This window comes from Python bivittatus, unplaced genomic scaffold, assembly GCF_059951505.1.
Source record: "Python bivittatus isolate LINGU-HERP-01145 unplaced genomic scaffold, Pbiv_v1 ctg000470_np1212, whole genome shotgun sequence".
Lineage (NCBI taxonomy): Eukaryota > Metazoa > Chordata > Lepidosauria > Squamata > Pythonidae > Python > Python bivittatus.
The window spans coordinates 3593644-3617230 of NW_028277065.1; the positions used below are offsets into that span (position 1 = coordinate 3593644).

The 23587-nt window shown below is 36.6% G+C and overlaps 4 protein-coding genes across 4 annotated transcripts; all 4 read right to left on the reverse strand.

Moving 5' to 3' along the window:
* Positions 1 to 1809: 1809 nt before the first annotated feature.
* On the reverse strand, positions 1810 to 4628 carry LOC103059536 (olfactory receptor 6M1-like). The gene is made up of 2 exons (XM_088143135.1): positions 4590 to 4628; positions 1810 to 2790 (listed from the first exon to the last, which is right to left on the reverse strand). Exons 1-2 carry the CDS (start codon positions 4626 to 4628, stop codon positions 1810 to 1812), a joined length of 1020 nt encoding a protein of 339 aa, XP_087999261.1.
* A 3447-nt stretch (positions 4629 to 8075) lies between these two features.
* LOC103059785 (olfactory receptor 6M1-like) lies at positions 8076 to 9056 on the reverse strand. Its single transcript, XM_088143136.1, has one exon. The coding sequence runs from the start codon at positions 9054 to 9056 to the stop codon at positions 8076 to 8078; it is 981 nt and encodes a 326-aa protein (XP_087999262.1).
* Positions 9057 to 16359: 7303 nt separating this feature from the next.
* On the reverse strand, positions 16360 to 20108 carry LOC148215649 (vomeronasal type-2 receptor 26-like). Its single transcript, XM_088143137.1, has 3 exons — positions 20031 to 20108; positions 17615 to 17741; positions 16360 to 17258 (listed from the first exon to the last, which is right to left on the reverse strand). The coding sequence occupies exons 1-3, from the start codon at positions 20106 to 20108 to the stop codon at positions 16360 to 16362; spliced, it is 1104 nt and encodes a 367-aa protein (XP_087999263.1).
* A 650-nt stretch (positions 20109 to 20758) lies between these two features.
* LOC148215650 (vomeronasal type-2 receptor 26-like) lies at positions 20759 to 21577 on the reverse strand. Its single transcript, XM_088143138.1, has one exon. The coding sequence runs from the start codon at positions 21575 to 21577 to the stop codon at positions 20759 to 20761; it is 819 nt and encodes a 272-aa protein (XP_087999264.1).
* Positions 21578 to 23587: the final 2010 nt, after the last annotated feature.

Genomic DNA, 23587 nt, shown 5'->3' on the forward strand with positions numbered 1-23587 from the left:
AACTGCTAAGGATCAGATGATTTTTATGATGTCTTGATACATGAAACCATAGAACTCAAAGAGGGTGTACTTTCTTTTTCACACGACTCTATGTCAAGAAAGAGAATCCTGACAGTCTATGGGAGTGAAAAAAATAATTCACATAATTCTGAAACTATGGTTCTAGTACGCCACATAATCAAGGGTTAAAAAATGTAAATCCTCCTTGCCAGGAAGAAAATTCTAACACAAACTTTTTTGGGCTCTGAAATGTGCCTCGATTTTCTTTGGGTATCAATGCCTGTTAACGAAGACATATACTTTCTGATATCAGGGACACAGAGCCCTGCAATATCAACCAGCACGTTCTCAAAATTAAAGCTATCAAAACCCAGTGAGAAATTTAAGGGACTCAGCTTGGGTATCCTCCTCAGTTCTCCATCCCAGCATCCATTAGGATATCTTAAACATTCTAGGCAATAGCTCTGAAACTTCGAATGTGGTCCCCTAAAACTATATTTTTATATATGCATTCATGTGTTAATCAACCTTTGGTGACCTGTGCCAATCATGTAGATATAATTACCCATCACAGCAAGCATCTTTAATACTGGGCATGCAATTCAGCTACATTGGGATGGTCACTTCATCCATGCTGAAAACATCTATATACTGTACCTTATTCTTATGCTTGATTTCAGATTGATTTGTCTTTTAAAGACCACATGAACATTGCAAAGCATTCTTAGTACTTGAAGGGCATACAGTTTGTGTAGGACACAGTTTAAGACAATGAGAGGAATAAAAATATAAATATATTTGAATAGTTAATTAATTGGGGAATTACAAATGTGAGTACTCTAAAATATTTGCAAACATTGAACATGTTGAGTATTGAATGAAACATTCTAACAATGAGAACCCTTGGTGATCAAGTATACCAGGTGATCCCCATTTGGAGTGCGACCAAAGAAACAGACCTTTCTTCTAATAAGAACCAACAAACCTCAGAGGGAGGAGGGATCCCAATAAATCCATCTGAGAAGATGGTAACATTCATATGGAAATTGGTAGGATGGAGTCTCCGTGGCAGATTGAGAATCTCTAAAGTTCTCATTGGAGATCTCATTGATCAAATTTTGAGAAATTTCTCTCATTTAATATGTTCCTGAGAAGAAAGACATACTGTCTGTTAGCTTTCCTGAAATGACAGTTGCTAAAATGCAATGATGATGAACTAAAAGAAGTATCTTTGCCTCATCTTTCTTCATAATTTCAAACTTCTACATTATATAAGGCAATATTGAGAACCCCTCTGTTTCAAGAACAAATTTAGGTGCCATAGAATTATTCCAGTAAATTAGAATAAAATGCAGCTAGAGATGTATGAAGAATTTTATCTTTGCAAGTTCTAATCCAGTGACCTAAATAATGTAATTTTTAAATGGGTTATCTCTGTTCCTGGGTATCACAACACATTTTCTACTTAAAAAGCAGCACAGATAAAAAGAATTGGAAGGTATACTTTGAAGAAAACTAAACATATATTTTAAGATATAATAAACTAATAAACTGTAGTAATAAATAGTACTGTATGTACCATGGTTTGGAAGTAAATTGATTTGATAACATTTAACTGTGGAGTCCTTTATGTTCTCTGACCTTGGTTGTTTTCTTCCAGACATTTCGTTACCCAACTAAAAAACAGCCAGACTCAGACAACACAAAGTACTCCATAGTTCAACGGTGAGCTACATGTGTTCTCTTTTCTTGATAACCTTTAAAGTAAAGCCTCTGTTCAAATGAATTTTTACTCCTGACCAGACATTTTTACAAGTGGAATTCCTTGGATATTTCAAGCTCTTTCTTACTGATTTGCATTCTGAGGATTATTCTTTTTAAAGCTGTTTTCATATCTTGATTTCTCAATGTGTAGATCATTGGGTTGAGCATTGGAGTAACTACACTGTATATTACAGCTATTATTTTGTTCAGGTCAGAAGATGAACGGGTGGTGGGACTTACATACATAAAAATAACAGTTCCATAATACAAAGAAACAATGGTCAGATGAGAGGCACAAGTGGAGAAAGCCTTGCGACGCCCGTGTGAAGATGGTATTTTCAATATGGTTACAGCAATGTAGATATAGGAGATGATGGTGCATAGGAAAGTGCTCAGAATCACCATTGAAGAAAGCAAGAAGATAATCTGCTGTATCAATGATGTATCAATACAAGCCAGCTTTAATAATGGTGGAATATCACAAAAGAAATGATTGATTATGTTTGGTCCACAAAACGGTAAGTTTATTAACATAAGAGCGGCTACCAAAGGGGACAGGCAACCACTTATCCAGCAAACAATCACAAAAATAACACATATGCTTTTATTCATGATTATTGGATATCTGAGTGGGTAGCATATAGCCACGTACCGGTCATAGGCCATCACTGCAAGGAGGAAACATTCAGCTGACCCAAGGAAGAAGAAAAAGTAAGACTGTGAAATACAGCCTACCAAGGAAATTGTGTGCATGTTCATCAAAAGTATGGAAAGCAATTTAGGAACTGTTGAAGAAGTATACCCTACATCCAGTAAAGATAAATTTCCCAAAAAGAAGTACATAGGGGTTTGAAGATGGCTATCTGTATTAACAGTTATGATGATGATGATATTGCCAGTCAAAGTAAGGAGGTACATAGTGAGAAAGACAAAAAAGAGGGCAATTTCTACCTTCCTTGTGTTTGGGAAGCCCAGAATAAGAAATAGGGTTATGTTCTGGTTCAGAGGCTCTGTAGAGGACAGCATCTGTAAAATGTAGGAAGATATATAAGCCAGAAGCACTTTAGTTATTTTTTTAAAATCCCAATTAATTAATTAATTAATTAATTAAAATATTCAAGACTTTTGGTTTTCCCCCTTTTCCTTCTAAAATTTACTAAATCTGTTTAGTAATGTATACTAAGCAAGGAAGGAATTCTTTGGAAATGTGCAAACAATATTGTATAAAGTGTACATAGTTTGCTCTCCATGCATCCTGCTGCTGATAAATGTTATGGTTCCAATGTATTGTCACTGTTTCATGAACTTATTAAGACTCCAGATGGACGAATCTCCCTTTGATTTAAATGGGCTTAAGATATATCTAGCACTGTTAATATTAGTTCTATGGTGTCTATTTATCTGATTTTTTTTTAATCCATTCAATAGTGTCCAATTCTTGAAGACTGCCTGGACAAGTCCAAGCAATTTTCTTGGCAGAGTTTTTCAAAAGTGGTTTGCCAATGCTTCCTTCCTAGGGCTGAGAGAAAATGACTGGCAAGGTCACCCAGCTGGCTTTGTGCCTAAGGCAGGAGTAGAATTCACAGTCTCCCGGTTTCTAGCCTGATGCCTTAACCCCTACAGCAATCTGGCTCTATTTATCTGATGTAGCCCATACTAAACTTAATGAGACTTACAGCTAAATAGATACATATAGGATTACTTAGTTCATCTGGACTGCAATAAAAATACAAAATTGAAATTGCTGTGAGAAGACCATTTCTTCTATCTAGTTAGAGCTGTGGCATCCTTTCGTGTAACGTGAATTTTCACAAAAGGAATATTGATACTGGTGTTTGAATGAATGTCATACATCTTTAGATATCCAGAAATTGCTGTTTTAAAGAATATTATATGGAAGTGTGAATATAGTTCAAGGTTTAGTTTTATACAACAATTCAAACAGAAGTTCTTCTGGAGTGAAGTGTTCAAGGGTATTAGGGAAAAGAAAAATCTTTATATCTGCATCAGTTTCATGATGTCATAATAGAATATATGAAGCTTTTTACTAAACTGTATTTCTGTTTATTAAATTTATAGACCATCTTCCTTCCATTAATGAACTCATCCTGGTAGACATAGTATGTCCACGTTGGTCTCCCAGATAAGCAATGAGTTCAGATATGAGATGTTTAGCTTCAGAAGGATAAGTATGATTATTCTTTCAGAACAAAAGGAAAATTAGATCAGAAAATGTATTTAGAGAAACTCTTGTTTATAAGGTAGAGAAATTCCCTTTCATACTAGGCTTTAGGCTAGTAACTTTAGGCTTGTTGAATTATTTAACTATCTTCTCCTTCCTACGTGCTCCATTATTCTCAATCATTGGAAACATTGTTTTTATAAAACAATGAGTTTTGAAATGTCACCTATTAGAATAGTAATGAATGTTCTTACTATTGAAAGAACTAATGTTTCAGTACAGATATGTTAAGCACATATCAGCAGGATTTATACAGGCTAGTTCTCATCAGTCAACATTAAAATCTAAATTCAGTGGGCTTATTTTCAGCTAAATATATAAAGAATAGCAACCTTAGTAGTTTTAAATTTCGCTGGGCTATATTCCTAGTTTCTTTATGTGGTATATTTTGAAAGTATAGTATTTAAATACACTTTAATAATCAGTTGATTCACTTTCAAATTCAAAGGAAAAAAATCTTCACTTGGACGTGATAAAATAAATTTTATTGATTGATTGATTGATTGATTGATTGATTTGCAGTCAGAGACAAAAAGATCACTCCATATTTGGGTCCTTGAAAGCAGAAAGCTAACAAACTTACCTTGAAAACATCGCTTGATGTAGTAGCAGATTGCTTCATTTGATGTGGAAAAATGCCAAATCATGAGTCACAAGCACAATACATATAAGCAGTTTACCTAACATGGATATCTTGAAGAAGCTTTTTTATAAAATTAATCTGCTCAATTAGAAGTGATTGTATTTTTGAAAAAAAAGTTGCCTTGTCTTCTTTTTATTCCCCAGGAAGATGAGCACTCCTAGATAAAATTAAAATATTCCCCAGGAAGATGAGCACTCCTAGATAAAAGTAAAATCCCTAAGTATGTTATAGAACCCTTGGGTTTTAATGGAGACCAAGTGAAAATAAAATGAATTTACATCAAACAGTTGAAAGAATAGCAGTTGAAGACTCTTGAGAGTCCCCTGGAGTGCTAGGAGGTCAAACCAGTCAATCTTAAAGGAAATCAACCCTGATTGCTCATTGGAAGGATCGATAATGAAGCTCAAGCTCAGATACTTTGGTCACCTAATGCGAAGAGAGATCTCTTTGGAGAAGACCCTGATGCTGGGAAAGATTGAAGGCAAAAGGAGAAGAGGACGGCAGAGGATGAGATGGTTAGGTAGCATCACTGAAGCAATGAGCATGAAACTGAGCAAACTCAGGGAGGCAGTGAAGGACAGGAAGGCCTGGCGCAATATGGTTCATGGGGTCACAAAGAGTCGGACAAGACTTAACGACTAAACAACAACAATTAGCAGGAGTATTTGCAAGGAGGAAGGAAGGAAGGAAGGAAGGAAGGAAGGAAGGAAGGAAGGAAGGAAGGAAGGAAGGAAGGAAGGAAGGAAGGAAGGAAGGAAGGAAGGAAGGAAGGAAGGAAGGAAGGAAGGAAAGAAATATTCTAAATGTCAGAGGCAACAAAGCCCCATCCCCTTTTACTTATGTTGAACTCATGACACACATACAGTAAAACTGGCAGGGTTGCAGTTCCATGGTGATATTTGCCTTCTTGACCTTTTTGACCCTTCCTTGCAGATATCTCTGTTAACAAGAATAGAATATTTGTTTGTGTGTTGGATTTGTCCCCTGCCCATCTCCCCCACAATAGGGGACTCTGGGCGACTTACAAAAAACATTAAAACTATAAATATATATAAAACACATAATACATCCAGAATTAAAACACTACTAAAAAAGGAAAACCCAAGAAGATGGAAAATCTCCACATGATAGTCATATTGGCTCACTACTAGAATCTAATGAAGTGTGCTTGTCAGAATTCTGAGGACAATGATGTTTCTGTAATACCAGCACCTATATTTTGCCCTGAGCATTTGAAATGTTATAAAGCATCACGATCTGTCTCTCTCTCTCTTTCATTTACCTACATTTGAAATCAATACTGATAAGATCTCATATAGCAATGAGCTTGTATATTTGGTTTGCTATTGCTTCATATTAAAACTGAACCTTATATATACATATAAGAATCTTATCTGTTACAGTATTGAAAAGTGCTTGCCTTTCCCCATGTGATTGTCTCAGTCTCAACAACTACAGTATTACTTTATTATGTTTCTATATGCTCTTGACTTAATAATAAATGGAAGGTTGATAGATTTATATTAATATAAAATTGGTGTGTTTTTCAGTTTTGTACTTTTTAATCATATTACTTATTAATTTCCTCTATATCATCATCATCATCATCATCATCATCATCATCATCATCATCATCATCATCATCATTATCTTGTTAAATTTAATAATAATAATAACAACAATGCAGCTATTACTTCCCATACAGAAAACTGAGAGTTTTGTTTAGTTCATTTCTTACAAGAATTTGTCAACATTGATAAATATCAGGTTGAAAAAAATGTTGAAAATATGTAGGAGAAAGCAAAAGTGATGATATAATATTGTGTCATCATTCTATTCCTTTAAATTACTTATTATTGAGTTGCAATTTTATTTCTTTATTACAATTTCTCAAGGCAATTTACACAGTGCATTTAAAATACAATAAAAAGTCCTAAATTAGTAAAGAAATTCTAATGTATGCACAAGTTAACTTCTCCCCTTTCATGGCAACTCTTAGATGTTTTCCCAGTTTAACAGATCTCAGTAAAAATAATTCTAGTGGTATGTTGCCAAATATACAAATTATTGTATACTTTCCTCCATCTTTTAATTTTCAGAGTCAGTGGCTTATATGTTGAAGGTCAAAGATTAAGAAAGAAGAACTGGCACTTACTGAATAATAATAGTAGAAATTAAGGCTGGTCTCCATATTATATCTGTGCAGACCACTGAAGAGGGACCTTCTGAAGTAACAGAATTGTCCCTCTGAACCCACTACTGGAAGAATCAATGGACCATGTCTTCTTGAAGGCCAGTAGGAGCACTACAATGAACTCCCATGTCATCAGTGCATACCTGTGCATGTACAAACACTGTTTTCACCGAGATTGCCACCATAATAAAGACATCAATTATTTCCACAACCTTTAAACCTTAAGTGTTTTGTATAAAAACTTTTATAAATGTAATGCAAACTTTAAACAGTTCAAATGAAATGATGATGAATGATAGACAAATATTAAATAATTACATCAGGAGTATAGAGTTGAATTCAGATGATTGTATGTAGTTAGTGTAAAGTCATGAAGTCACTGTGTTTTCAGGTAATCGTAATTCAAGACTCAAACCCCATATGGTCTGTTTAATAACTGTCTCCAAAGCATAGTTTTTCAAAATTCAATGATTTGCTCAAATCCATTAATTATCAATGGGGTTATAGATAATGTAAGGCAAACTGAAGCTGAAGCTATGCTGGCTGAAAAGCTTTCCTCTATACTTTGCATTTTCAAAGATTTAATAAGTGATCTTTATTCTTTTGGAAAGCAAGCAGGCCTGATGAATTGAAGTGACAGCTAAGTGTGCAAATTTACTGTATATTACCCTTCCCCAAAATGTTCCTCTCCAGAAATGTTGGGAACACAGGTCCTAGGAATTTCATTCAAATATTATCAATTCAGGGGTTAATTTTTCGGGTTTCTATGCCCATGAAATACAGACAGCCTCACATTAAGAAACATATATCATATCATACTGTGACTATGCTGCTGAAAGTCTCCATCTCCTGTTAAAGAATTCTTCAGATCTATTTTATCCATCTTGTTCCTAAGCTTGAAATCATATTGATTTCTCTTTAAAGCATTCCTGGCATTGGACAAGGTATATGGTTTATATGGGGAACCATCAAAGAAGACAGTGAGGGAAATGAAAATATGCAAATACAGGTGTCATTCAATATTTCCAGGAGTGGATGTTGTTAAGTGACTGCAATAAAAAGGAAGGAAGGAAGGAAGGAAGGAAGGAAGGAAGGAAGGAAGGAAGGAAGGAAGGAAGGAAGGAAGGAAGGAAGGAAGGAAGGAAGGAAGGTATCATGGGTTAGAAATAGTTCAATTGGATAAACTCAGTTTATCTCCAAAATATTTTTTTTTTCCTTTCGAGCAGATATTTTCACAGATGGAATTCCTTAGATACTTCAAACTCTTTCTTACTGATCTGCATTCTGAGGATTATTCTTTTCAATGCAGTTTTCATATCTTGATTCCTCAATGTGTAGATCATTGGGTTGAGCATTGGAGTAACTACACTGTATATCACAGCTATTATTTTGTTCAGGTCAGAAGATGAACGGGTGGTGGGACTTACATACATAAAAATAACAGTTCCATAATACAAAGAAACAATGGTCAGATGAGAGGCACAAGTGGAGAAAGCCTTGTGACGCCCATGTGAAGATGGTATTTTCAATATGGTTACAGCAATGTAGATATAGGAGATAATAGTGCATAGAAAAGTGCTCAGAATCACCATAGTAAAAAGCAGGAAGCTAACTTCTTGTATCAGTGATGTATCAATACAAGCCAGTTTCAATAATGGTGGAATATCACAAAAGAAATGATTGATTACATTGGGTCCGCAAAATGGTACGTTTATTAGCATAAGGCCACCTACCAAAGGAGACAGGCAACCACATATCCAGCAAACAATCACAAAAATAATACATATTCTTCTATTCATGATTATTGGATATCTGAGTGGGTAGCATATAGCCACGTACCGGTCATAGGCCATCACTGCAAGGAGGAAACATTCAGCTGACCCAAGGAAGAAGAAAAAGTAAGACTGTGAAATACAGCCTACCAAGGAAATTGTGTGCATGTTCATCAAAAGTATGGAAAGCAATTTAGGAACTGTTGAAGAAGTATACCCTACATCCAGTAAAGATAAATTTCCCAAAAAGAAGTACATAGGGGTTTGAAGATGGCTATCTGTATTAACAGTTATGAAGATGATGATATTGCCAGTCAAAGTAAGGAGGTACATAGTGAGAAAGACAAAAAAGAGGGCAATTTCTACCTTCCTTGTGTTTGGGAAGCCCAGAATAAGAACAGTGGTTATGCTCTGGTTCAGAGGTTCTGTAGAGGACAGCATCTGCAAAATGTAGAAAGTTATATAAGCCAGAAGAACTGCAGTTACTGTTTTAAAATCCCAATTAATAAATTAACTAAAATATTGAAGACACTTTTTGGCCTTTCTTTTTTCCTTCTAAGGTTTATATCTGTTCAGTAATATATACTGAAGTTGAAAGGCATTCTTTGGAAATGTACAAACTATATTGTATATCATGTGCATAGTTTGCTCTCCATGCAACCCACTACTGATAGATCTTATCTCTCTAAGCTATGGTCACCCTTTCTGGAAATCATTCAGACTTCAGATGGACTGATGTCCCACTGACTTAAATAGATTTAAGGCACAACTAATACTATGAATATTAATTATGCTATTTATTGAAAAGAGAAGGGATTTCTCATGGAGTGGGAAAAAAAAGAGTGGAACAATTTAAAAAATTAGAATATGCATTCTACATTAACTCCATTTCCCCCTGTATATATTTAAGAGAAGAGATCAAATAATCATTCCACATTAGGATTCCTGAAAATGGAAAGCTAAGAATCTCACCTTAACATTATCTTTAAACGATCACTTTGGGTTGATGAGGATTGATTTATTTTTATTTTTCTTCATGCTGGAGAAATGTTAAATCAGGAAACATGAGTCCAGTACTAATGTGCAAATATGTTAAGAAGCAGCAGCTTTTTTATCAGTTAAGCTGCTAAATTAGAGTTGGCAGAATTTCTGGGGGAAAAAGGTGTCTTGTCTTTTTCTTCCCCAAGAAAGTGAGCTCTAGCACTGAGGCTAGATGGGATTAGTTATGGTAACTTCTCTAAGGAGGTTATAGATCTCTTGGGTTTTAATTTGGACTAAGAAAGAAGAAATGTATTTACTTTTTTTAAAAAAATTGGAACAACAGCTTAGTAAGAGGAATGTTAGTCCCCAATGATAGTGATAGTGGACAGCCATTAGACTCTATAAAAACTGTGTGTTTGTCAGGAGCCTAAACCCAATACAGACTCTATTGCTTCAGTAACATCTGCATTACAATTTTGCCCAGAGCATTCAAAATGTTAAAACCATGTTGTGATGTAATAAAGATAGGGATGTGTTTGTACCTTCCCTTTCCTATTACTTTTTTTCCCAGACTGAATCTTTTAAATAAACCTTATAGATTGCAGAATTGAAAAATGTCTTTCCTTCCTGCTTTGATTGTCTCATTTTCTATAGCTGTTACTGGATGTGTTTTAATACAGACCAGGTTTAAGAATATGTTAAAGGGTTGGCTTAGTTTTATATTAATAGAAGAGTAATTTAAAATATGCTGGGTTTTTTTAAGTTTCAGTACATTTTAATCATTAACAGGTATTAATTAATTTGTATTGACGCAGTATTATTATTTCTACTGTCGATTATATGTTTGTTGTTCAATTTATCACCAGAAATTATGATAATTTTATCATTAAAAAAAAAAAACCCTATTACATGGCCCTAGGTAAGACTGAGAATTTAGTTTAGTTTAAGTTAACAATATTTTGCCAGAAATCTGAAAATGTCTCTACAACAGGGTAAACAGAATTTGAGTCTTTCTTTTTTCTAAAATATTTAGAAAACAAATCTATTGATGATATACTACTGTGTCATTGTTCTATTCTCTTCCCCCCTAACCCTAACCCTAACCCTAACCCTAACCACAGTTGCAATTAAAAAGAAGGGACCTTGTTAGGTCCAATTTCTTGAGATAATAAAGAAAATAATAAAATGATGGAGTAGGTGTTGCCGTAATCAAAATGAAAAGTAACAAAGGGATGGATAGCAATCACCAAGTCCAACCAGCTGAGGAAGGGCTACTGTTAGTGCTGTCAGATTAGTGCCATATCTGGAACTCAGGTAAAAGGCATGGCTTCAAGTGGACTCAAGAGATTATAGAGAGGTGTCTATAGCTGATTCAAAAATAAAACACAGTTTCAATGGGCAAAGAGGAATCGAAATGATATAACAGAAGGACTGTATAGTATCTAAGCATTATTTCAAAATTGGCTATAAGGAACAGGAGACTTACAGAGCAAGTGATCCTAAGACCTCTCCCTCCTCCAATTGCCAGCCATTAGAAGATTCAGATAAACCCCTTCCTTTTAAGGAGGAAGTTGGACTCCTAGTTCTCAGTAAATCTTTACTATCAAGGAACATTTTCTCCATTATATCATTTGATATCACGGATTTCAACCTTCAGTACTTTTGAAGCTATGTTCATAGGGCCAACCCTGTCCTACTACCCCATCTTTCATGTCTGGATCATGGTGGGTTGGCCTAATAATTGAGCTAATTAAGACCAAGCTATTGGAAGAACTTATCTGAACCTACCTTAGCATATTTACAGTAACTATGATCTTCATTAGAAATGATTCCACCTTCTGAGTTAATGAAAATTCTTCCATGTCCATAAGGGGATAGGGGAGACTGTATCTTGGCATATGCATGGTAACATCATTACACAAATGGCATGACTTAAATACTTGTGTCAGACATCATGATGTAAATATGTAATTGCAGCAGTTGTATGAAAACATTGTTAACGTATTGTCAGCCCTTTGAGGTAGTCCAGACAAGAAGCACAAACCATGAGTACTAATGCTACCTTTATTGTAAGGTTACAGTAACAGACTGTTGCAAGTCTGAGAGCACTTCTCCCCTCCTTTATTTTTACTTTCCAGAAAACTAGGGTGGGTCACTTCTGAGACACTTTCCACAACCCTTTTCCTTCATGGAGTTGAGATACCTTTTGCATGGCAGTTGTCTAGTCTGTGGCTCTTCTTTCAGTCTCTCAAGGTCATTCCCATATACCATTACATGTATCTTCATTTTGATGTAATTGTGATTACAGATTTTGAGTAAATGAAAACTCGAGGTGAGATACATAAAGTGCATAGAGCAATACTGACATCTATTCAATGCTCTGATTAGTACTCCTTCTACTTCTTCTTAATGTTGGAGCCTAAATATAATTTTATCTGTTAGTTTTCTGCAAAGTTTTAGTTCTATATATTTCCACATCCAAATAACATTTAAAAAAATGCTGAATTTTGAAACAAGTGTAAAGGTACTAGACAAGGATGTCCGCTTTCTCCTTTATTATTTTTTTATTGCTTTGGAAGCATTAGCAAATAAGTTTGAAAAGATAAACAGATATCAGGCATTAAGTTTCAAGGAGAGGAATAGGAATCAAAATGCTATTCAGATAATGAGTACTAAGCATCATGCAACTCAAAGTTCAATAGAGCAGCTGATGAAAACAATTAAAGGGTTTGGTGAATTCTTAAGATATAAAATTAATATCCAAAACACAAAGATAACAATGAGAAACTTATCCCAAGAATAAATAAATTTTATTTGCTGATATTTTGTTTCCCATCCTCTTTGTCTTTTCTCCTGCTCCTCCTGCTCCTGCTCCTGCTCCTGCTCCTCCTGCTCCTGCTCCTCCTCCTCCTCCTCCTCCTCCTCCTCCTCCTCCTCCTCCTCCTCCTCCTCCTCCTCTTCTTCTTCTTCTTCTTCTTCTTCTTCTTCTTCTTCTTCTTCTTCTTCTTCTTCTTCTTCTTCTTCTTCTTCTTCTTCTTCTTCTTCTTCTTCTCCTCCTCCTCCTCCTCCTCCTCCTCCTCCTCCTCCCCCCTCTCTTTTGTGTATTCATTTATTTTATTCTTTAAATATTTTAAAATAAATATATAAAAACAATAAAAGTTCACTAATGTCATCTCAAGAAATTTATGTATGATATCAAGGTTTAAGGGTGTCTATTATGCGGTTCCTGCCCAGTTTCAGTTGTTCTAATTCTGATGGATCACTTACATGAATTTTACACTTTGGGAGTTTGCCACAGCCCCTGCCCTAGTCAACCACTTTTACTGTAACTAAGGCTTAAACATCACTCTGTGAATTGCAACATTTCTTCTTCTCTGATCATGGTGGAAAAGGTCATCTTTCCCTCTGTCGATGTTGCACTGTGTTTCCTTTACATTCCCTTAAAGACGACCAATATTTCAGGATATTCCTTATTGTGCTCCCTTCACTTTAACCCACTGAGCGGTCATACAAAGCAAAAACACAATGGAATGAAGGTTGAACTGATCAAAGAAAATGTTGATCCAAGGAATTGCCCTAATGAAGACAAACTCAGAGTCATGGCTGCGGGGAGTGAAAAAGTAAAGGTGTTGTCTTCTGTAGCATGATTGGATAGTGAATAGCATTGTAACATGTTTGATTACCAAGGTAGCATGACCTACTTTTCAAGGTGGTGCATATTCCCTGTTTCTTGCTTTGCCTGTTTTAAGAACTAACACTTTTTCTGGGATGACTTTGACATTCTGAGAATTCTGGATTTTGTTCAGAGCAAACTACCTTGCACGTTAGAGAATCTTGACAGTCAATGGTAGAGAAAGAATAATCCACATAATGCTGTTATTAATAATTTTAATCAAGAATGTTTCCATAAGTAAAAGATAAATCTAAAGAAAAAATAAATAGAAGAGAGAAAGATAAAAGAAAGGAAAAAAATACAAAATACAAAAAGCAAAAAGCAAAAAAGAGAAAGGAAAAGGAAATTTAACTAAAGAAACAAGAATGATACTAAAAAATGACTTCCAACCTTATTTTCAATAGGTATTAACATAGTCATTATCCCTCCTCCCTCTCTGATATTACAGAAATCCCTTCAGCCCCTTGCTTAACCCTTTTTCAGTCATCAAATCCACAATCACTTTTTTCTGTTTTCAGCAAAAAGTCTATAAAAGGTTTCCAGTCTTTTAAAAAAATACTTATCCTTTAGTCCCTGACCAAACAGGTTAGTTTTGCCATTTCTGCCAATTCTGACGTTGTGGAGTCCTTGGGGTTCTCTGAGCTTGGTTATTTTCCTGCAAACGTTTCATTACTGGCTAGGTAACATCTTCAGTATTAGAATGGAATGGGGTTTGCTCTCTGTTTATATACAGTGTCATGCCCTGCCACTATTGGTGTTAATCTCTGCTTATCTTGGTGATGATTGCTGGCAAGGAGATGTTCTGGTCTTTTGCTTTCCTTTTTATTGTCTCTTTTGAATAGTATGTAGATGATGTTTATCTCTATAGATAAGACCAAGATTATCACCAGACATACAATCAAACAATAAACAATACCCTAATCAAGAAACTATTAGAGGGGGAAAAAATAAAACAAAACAAAGCCCACACCCCCACCGTTTTTCATTTCTTCTCAGGATTTTTCTTTTCAGCCATAGAATCTACAGTATATCGGTACTGGGGAATGGAGGAAAAGTTCCTTGCTTGAAGGAATATGCAGAATAAGGACACAGGAGCTGGCAGATTGTTTTGTTGACAAATTCTAGATTCTGGCTTCCTAGTTATAAAAACAATGACCCAAAACATGCACAAATCAAACTTCCATTGTGAGAATTATGTCAAAGATTGATTGATTAATCAAGGAAAATGAAAATATATAAATGGCTAAAGTGAGACCTAAAGATTTTTTCATAAAATAAGTAGTTTATATTAGGTAATATATTTCTTTATTTAGAATATTTATATATTCTTGTCATCATTTGCACAATACTGATACTAGTCATTTTTTACTGATTTACAGTGAAATACCAGAAAAAGCATATGGTATGCAGTAAAAACAAACAACAAAGGGATATTGTGGATGGTAATCTGAAATTATTAAAAGTAGCTAGACAGTCTTTGCTTGTAAATTGCAGCTGCCTGTGTACATTTTCTGCATTTCTGCATTGAGAAACTCTGATTATAATGAAATAGCAATCACCATTTGTCAGTTCTCTCCCATTCAGTAGGCAAATAAATGAAGACTATAAACCACCCTTCTTCTCCCTTTTCTCATCTCAGTGTCAGAATCAGAGATGGGCCTCTTCTCTCCTCTTCCACTCTGCCTCTTTAGCTAAAATACCATGTATGTAAAAAGCCAAGTGAGAACTGCAATTCCCTTGGGCAGCAAGGCCCTTCCAAGACCAGTTGCCTGAAAAAGGACAGAGGAATCTATCCCCAGACTCCCTCTTTAATCACCCAGTCTCTTTTCCCACCAGGTCCTCCTACTCCTCCTTTCCTGAGGCATCTTGGTGTAGATAGTCAGGTCATCTGAGTACTGCAAGTGGAAACAGCTAAGGCAGAGAATATTGATTGATTGCAACCTCTCATGATACAGAATACAAAAACTTTTTCTAATAAATCAAATATTGCAAACAGCCCCACCTGCCCTAAGAGTCTAGAATGTGCTCTGCTTCAAACTCCTCCTCCTCAACTACTGAGATGAGAACAGTTAGTACAGATGAAAGGCTATATATGGGGGAAAAACCTAGAGGGACAACTTAGGCCTCAGTTCTCTGCTTTTCCTTTGAATATCAAAACCCTTTCAAAACAAGATGCCAGATAAATGACAGAAGAGTTGGTCCCCACACTCCCTCTCTGGTCATCCAGCCTCCTACCAGGTCCTGCTACTGTTTCACTGAGGCCAGTTTGGGTGCCGAGCCAAAGGATCTGAATTTACGAGTGCTGAAAAATCAGAGTAGTGGAGGGCACAAGTGGAAAGGCAGTTTCTCCTGGACCAAAAGGAATTATAGAAAACGAAAAGCTATATATCGAAAGCCAGCAGATTTGTTTGCATCAGAACGAAAAATGCTCCGATAATTTTGGAATGCATCTTCTTTAATGGTCATGTTGATGGATGATAGTGAGGCATGGCCTCACAGCCCCACTTTTTTATTCCTTGAACCAATCTGGTATTCAGTAAGGGACGCCTTAGTAGAAAGAGAGAAGTGAGGAACGAGAGGCCTCTATTGCTAATCCTTGGGCACCCAGGTGAAAGGATTGCCTGCAATCATCAGAATAGGAGCCAGGACATGTTGTGGAAGTAGGGATTTGGGAAGGCCTGCTGGCTTCCCGTCATTCAGCACTGTCTTCTAATCTCCTTAGCACATGCAAGAAAGCAGCCAGCTGACCCTTCACTTCCCATTCTTCTGCCTATATTCAAGTGCTGCAATCTAAGGAGAGGAGGTCCCAGAACATCTAACCATTGTGATCTTCATCTGTTTTGAGGGAAGAGTTCCCCACTTATATCCTGCTCAAAACATTCTTACTATAACTATAAGGAATTGATAAATAGGAAAATACTGTACAGCTAGAGAGAGATAGGTCTTTAATATTTTAGCTGTTTGCTAATGCTTCATTTTCTTAGGTCAGATATGAGGAGGGCTGCATTTATTTAATATTTGTCACACGACAGCAATCCAATCATAGTGTAGCATTCATACTGTATGCTTTGAAAAGGGAAAGAAGGTTCACTACTGCTTCCTTCTTAAGAACTGCTTCGTATTCAGCTCCGGTCGCAACAAAATAATGTAACATTTGGGGAAAAAGAGGCAACTCAGCAATCCAGCACTGGAAGATAAGATACAGAAGATCTCCACGGCTACTATATACTTTCCTTGGGCACTCAAGTAAGTGGGGACAAAAGTGAACCAAACACTACAAAACACCAACATGCTGAAGGTGATAAGTTTGGTTTCATTAAAACTATTGGGCAACTTGCGGGCCAAAAATGCCACAGTGAAGCTGGCAATAGCCAGGAAACCCATGTAGCTCAGGACACCATAAAATAGGACTGGTGATGACTCATTACACTTCAGAACAATTGCTTCAGGTACTGAATGCAGGTCAGCATCTGGGAAGGGAGGAGAAGTTGCCATCCACACCAGAGAGATGCTTACTTGAAGAACAGAGCAAGAAAGAACAATAGAGCAAGCCAGGCTGTTCCCTACCCAATTTTTGAGCCTGGATCCTGGCTGGGTGGCCATAAAAATGAGAACCACAGTGATGGTTTTTGCCAGCACACAAGAAACAGCCAAAGTGAAGACGATGCCAAAGGCTATTTGCTGGAGAAAGCATGTTGCCTTCTTTGGCTGGCCAATGAAGAGCAACGCACAAAGGAAGCACAGCACGAGTGAAATGAGAAGGGTGTAGGTAAGGCCTTGGTTGTTGGCTTTCACTATGGGAGTATTGTGGTGCTTCAGAAAGATCCCAAGTATAATAACTGTGGCCAATGAAAATAAAAGGGCACTAGTGCCTAAACTGATACCCAAAGGTTCTTCATAAGACAAGAAGCTTATAATCTTGGGAATGCAGGCTTTCTGATCTTCGTTAGCATAGGAATCATCAGGGCATTTGAGACAGTCAGCCATGTCTGCAAAAGAGAAGATTTCAAGTGAAATTATATTATGTTGACTCCAGGATCTTGAAGGAGGCTTGGAGACAAATTGTGCTTTAGTATTTGAACTCATCCATACAACTCCACCTCACAGATGAATGGAGTTAAATGCCATGCCAGCATTTAGGAAGAGATTCATTTGTAGGGAGTGGGATAAAGGGGGAGGATAAACATAAAGAGTCATGGAAAGAGGCGACACATTTCAAGTGACATTAGAACAGAATAGCTTATACATGAGCATGGCAGGGCTTGCATGACTTATCCCTTCATCTTTCAGGAATGTTCCTTTTGAAAATAAACTCTGTGATATCTCCGTACACACTAATGCTCACCCTTGTGCTGGGATATTGATCCTTTGCGGCAGGGAATACAATCATAGCAGCAAAAGGGTTTCCCTTCTTTCCTCTTTTTTCTGAATCCAGGCTGGCAGTGAGGATTGCAGACAGAAAGAGGCAATGCCTGTCCATCAATGAAGGAAGACCAAGTTAATTGGGGGAACAGAATTTTAAATTGATTAACTTTCACAAAAAAAATGTACATAGTGGCCTGGAGGACTATAGTAGAGAAAGTCATGGAGGAACCAAACTTTAGCAGTGTTTTCCTTCCATTTGGTTTTGGTTTTTGTTTTGTTTTGTTTTGTTTTTGAGCAATTGCAGAGCCTGAATCCATACAGAGCCCCTCCAAAACATGGAAGAAAATTGTAGTTTGTAATATAAAAGAATGAAATAATGATTAATTCCATGGCATATAATCATGTTGTTTCAAGTAATATTAATTTCTGTGGATTGAAATTTCAACTAATATGAATGGACTAATATTAATCGGAATGAAAAAGAATTATTTGCAATTCCCCTTTTATCTGGGATATACCCATTTCTTTTTTCCTCCCCTGCCTCTCAGGATACCTTCAAGCACCAAGCCACCTGATGCAATTTTCCATGAGCTGTAATTTTTCAGTCTAGAAGTTGTATGTGCATGGAATGGAAAACATGTTTCATTTCATAGGCAATCCCACCCAATTGAACATTGCCAGTATACAAATATGCTCCTGTGTCTAAGTAACTGTAAGGGTTGAGACAGGTGAGTCAGGAACCAGTGGTTCAGAGGGTACAGAGAACCATTACGTCAACATAGTTCAGCTGCCTCCAAAAGCCATTAAGAAACTGGCCAAATGTCAAGAAACTCAGAGGGCAGATGAAAAATGTGGAAAAAGCCTGAACTCTGTAATGTACCGTCCTTCTTAGTTTCACTGTAGCAGATGGTGAACTGTTCTATTTAAGACTTGATTCTTGTCTGTAACAGAGATTCTAATCTAGCCAAATTGGATGTGAAGATCTTCTATCAAGTTAAGCTGAGGTCTCAAAAAGGGATTAAGCATCTCTAGAATGAAGATTTCCTGCTGAGTCCTAATGTTAAAACATAATTCACATAATATTTCTTAACCAATCTGAAGGATGGAATGTTTTGAAAATGTATTAAGGAGAAATATACTTTATAGAATGCTTAGGTGAAATGCTTTAATGTTCAAGTTTGGTATCTCATTGTTACAACATGAAGTGATAAGGAGTTTCAATTTCCATTTGTAGAGAAAATCTATGTGAAATGGTGTGTTTTTTCTTCACTGGCATTTCTATTTCTCCAATTTAAAAAAAAAAAAAAAAAAAGCACACACAACCATAAAGATGTAGCATCTTTTGAAGAAAAATTAAACCCAGAGGAGAGAATTTTGGCTCCATTCACCAGTAAAAGAAGCCATCCTTCTTCATATTTCCCATCAGATAGTTGCCAAGCATGATCCAAAATCATTTGGGAGAAAAGTCAGAAAAGCATTAGCTGAGTCAGGGAGTGATTCAGGCAGAGTTCTATCCCTCTCCTTTCCCTCCAATGTTGCCATCTAATGGGGACTCTGCAGTTTGTCTTACTCATACTGGCCCCTGACCTTTAGGATACCCTTCCCCTTTGACCCACCAGCTCATCATCTTCCAAAAAGCTATAAAGACCTGGCTTTTCCTGCAAACCTTGGGGTGATGTCAGTCTTAAACCCAGGGAAGTTCTGCAGTTTTTTTTTTTAAATAATATTTTATTTATTATTTTATTGAGATTTTAAAGGTACATATTTAAAAGTTAGAAATGAAAAAGAAAATTTGAAATACAAAATATAAAGGAAAGGAAAGTGAAGTAAAGCAAAGTAAAGTAAAGAAGAAAAGATATGAAAAATAGATTTAATGTATTAAAAACTAGCATGTATGATGGCCTTATTATTATGACCAGAGATAGATTGGAAGTTATCTATTTTTGCAGTTGTGATGTATATTTGCCTGTGTGCTGTGTTGGGGCACCGTCTATGTTCTGTTTTGTTGTTTGGTATCTTTTTTATTGTTTTTATTCTGTTATTACTTTTGTGAGCCACCCAGGGTTATGTTACATAAAATGGGCAGCTATACAAATCTTTTAAATAAATAAATAGATTGTCATTACAGATAATTCAATTACTCAGTTTCAGTGAACCTACTCATCTCACAACAGAACGATTCTGACGTATGAAATATCTGGGCTTTATAGAAATTTTATCACTGTATTGGATAATACAGTGATAAATGTATTCAAATCCCTTGAATGCAGAGATAACCAAATCCCTTGAATACAGAGATAACCAAAAGAGAGGAAGAAAGAAACAAGACCTTGTAATTCATCTGTCCAAAATATGAATGTGGGAAATATATAATAATATTTTCAGTCATTTCCTACCTGGTTGAACCAGCTGTGCCATACCATTGCATCTTCATTAATGGTGAATGCTTCCTCAGGGGGAGATTGAGGATCCATTTTTCCAACTTTCACTCCCGTGAACGATTGGTTTGGAAAGATAAGCCAGTTGATGATGTCAAGTTCTTGAACTAGCTCCCTGTTTTGATCAAAGAAAATCCTTTCACCAGCACTATTGTTAAATGATACAGATTTCATAAAATGGAATAACTAGATCAGAAGAAAAAAAAGGTTTTAACAAACTTTGCATAAAACAGCTATATTATTATTGCCATTATTTATTAGATTTACTCTAACTATCCACTCCAAAAGACTCTGGGATGCTTACAACATATCCATTATTCAATTAAAACAAAAAACCTTTCATGTACTATTAGGGAGACTTGTGGTCTGCTCACCTCCTAACAATAAATCATAATTTTGAAAGGAGGTCATTTTGGTAGATACTGTATAAAAACTGTACTGAATCATCTTTGAGTCATATGAATGTGGGTGCAAAATAAACTTCTTTCTACACATACTACTACCCTTGTTAATCACAATTTCTCCTGTATTTGTTTTATACATAGTAATTGTATCTCTCAGAAGGGGAAAAAAGTCTTGTTCCAAACATAATCTTGGTAATGCAAGAAATGTGGACATGCATCCATTCTTGCCATGTGCAGAGCATTAATGTATAGGCCATGGCAATACATAGAGTAGACCACAGACTAAACTAGTGAGTCCATTACCAGCCAAGGCCCATGATTATAAAGTTTCCTTCCTTCTTCTTTCATTACAATCTTTCTTCCAGATGTGAATGAATACATGGCCTTCAGAGCATGAGCCACAGCATAGACAGCATTGTAGATGCTATAGCTGTGGCCTGCCATTTTTTGGGGGAAAACATGCTCAGGAAGGCTCTCTAGCTTCTCCTCTCCAGTGCAAATATCCTCCTTCTCATCTCCCAGATCAGAATCTTGAAATGCACATCCAAATGCATGAGTCCAAAACTCCTTGATAAAACCATCTTCTTTAACAGTGGAAGGCTTTCGGTCCTGAATATGTTGTTGGAATCCTTTCAGTTCTTTGGCATGAACTGCAAATGATATGGCACCATGGAAGTCCTGCAAATCCCAGTTCTTTTTACTGGTAAAGAACTTCAACTCCATCCCAACAGTCAGGATCCATACTTTCCCTTTGGGGTTTCCAAGTAATTCTTTAATATCTGTATTTAGTAAATATCTCAAAAGGATCATAGAATGTGTATCTCCATTAAAAACCAAGACATTGGCTTTGTTATCCATGATTTTCTCATAAAATGCTATTATACAATGAAAAAAAAATCCTGTATTGGCATCATAACATGAACTGGTGAATAACTCTATGAAGGCAAAGCAAATGCCCTTTTTGGTAAATTCAGGAACCAGGGTCTGCATGAACCAGTCAAAATTCATCCCATTTGCAACAAAGAATCCAATCCACCTCCAGTTGAAATGTAGAAGTAAGTGGAGGATCCCTCTATACTGATAAATTCCATTTGGAACCATTTGGTAGAAGGAAGGGAGATTGCTGTCTCCTGTTTCAACTCTAGCAGATCCATACATGAGCTGTCAAAAAATAGAATTGTACAGCGGAATGATTTTTAATATGGTATAAATACTAAATGTGCAACAGAAAAGAACAAATACTTTTTATTGAGAGGTGATATATTTTAGAATTCATAGCAGATGGCAGCATATAATAAACTTTATGTGACCTCGAAAAGTAAAAAATGTGTACCTGTCAGTAATTTAAGGACAACTACCAGGAAATTGCAGGGTACTGGTTAGGCTTGAGTAAGAAGGTAAGACAATATCATCATAATCCTCATCATCATGATCCTCCTCATTATCCCCCAGAAGAAAGCAATGACTAATCACTGCCTACTATTGCCAAAAAAGACATCATATCCATGTCCATGCAGTCACCAACAGTCATGCTTGACTTGGTCTTTTCATTTTTTTTAAAAAAGAGAGATATTTATAAGTCCCACAATCTAAATGTAATGAGTGTAAAACAGATTATATTTACTAGATAAGGAGAGACAAGGTTATGCTCAAAATCCTACAAGCTAGGCTTCAGCAATACATGAACCGAGAACTACCGGATGTACAAGCTGGGTTTCAAAGAGGCAGAGGAACTAGAGATCAAATTGCCAACATTCGCTGGATCATGGAGAAAGCACGAGAGTTCCAGAAAAACATCTACTTCTGCTTCATTGACTATGCAAAAGCCTTTGATTGTGTGGATCATAACAAACTGTGGCAAATTCTTAAAGAGATGGGAGTACCAGACCACCTTACCTGTCTCCTGAGAAATCTGTATGCGGGCCAAGAAGCAACAGTTAGAACCCATCACGGAACAACCAATTGGTTCAAAATAGGGAAAGGAGTACGACAAGGCTGTATACTGTCACCCTGCTTATTTAGCCTATATGCAGAGTACATCATGAGAAATGCCAGGCTGGAAGAATCACAAGCCGGAATTAAGATTGCAGGGAGAATCATCAATAACCTAAGATATGCAGACGATACCACCCTAATGGCAGAAAGTGAAGAAGAACTAAAGAGCCTCTTGATGAGGGTGAAAGAGGAGAGTGCGAAAGCTGGCTTGAAACTCAACATTAAAAAAACTAAGATCATGGCATCCGGACCCATCAATTCCTGGCAAATAGAAGGGGTAGAAATGGAAGCAGTAACAGACTTCATTTATTTGGGCTCCAAGATCACCGCAGATGGAGATTGCAGCCATGAAATTCAAAGATGCTTGCTCCTTGGGAGGAAAGCTATGGCAAACCTAGATAGCATATTAAAAAGCAGAAACATCACCTTGCCAACAAAGATCCGCATAGTCAAAGCTATGGTTTTTCCAGTAGTAATGTATGGCTGTGAGAGCTGGACCATAAAGAAGGCTGAGCACTGAAGAATTGATGCCTTTGAACTGTGGTGCTGGAGAAGACTCTTAAGAGTCCCCTGGACTGCTAGGAGGTCAAACCAGTCAATCTTAAAGGAAATCAACCCTGATTGTTCATTGGAAGGACTGATAATGAAGCTCAAGCTCAGATACTTTGGTCACCTAATGCGAAGAGAGGAGTCTTTGGAAAAGACCCTGATGTTGGGAAAGATTGAAGGCAAAAGGAGAAGAGGACGGCAGAGGATGAGATGGTTAGATAGCATCACTGAAGCAATGAGCATGAAACTGAGCAAACTCAGGGAGGCAGTGAAGGACAGGAAAGCCTGGCGCAATATGGTTCATGGGGTCATGAAGAGTCAGACATGACTTAACGACTGAACAACAACAACAAAGGAGAGATATCTATTAAGTATTTTAGTACAACAAAGAATCAGGAAAAAATAACCTAAGGTTGCTTGTTCATTTGTCTGAAGTGCTTATTGTTCCCCTATTCTAACTTCAAGAAAGCCAGTATGGTGTAGTGGTTAATGCATTAGGCTAGAACCCAGAAGACCATGAATTCTACTCCCACCTTAGGCAAAAATCCACCTGTATAATCTAGTGCC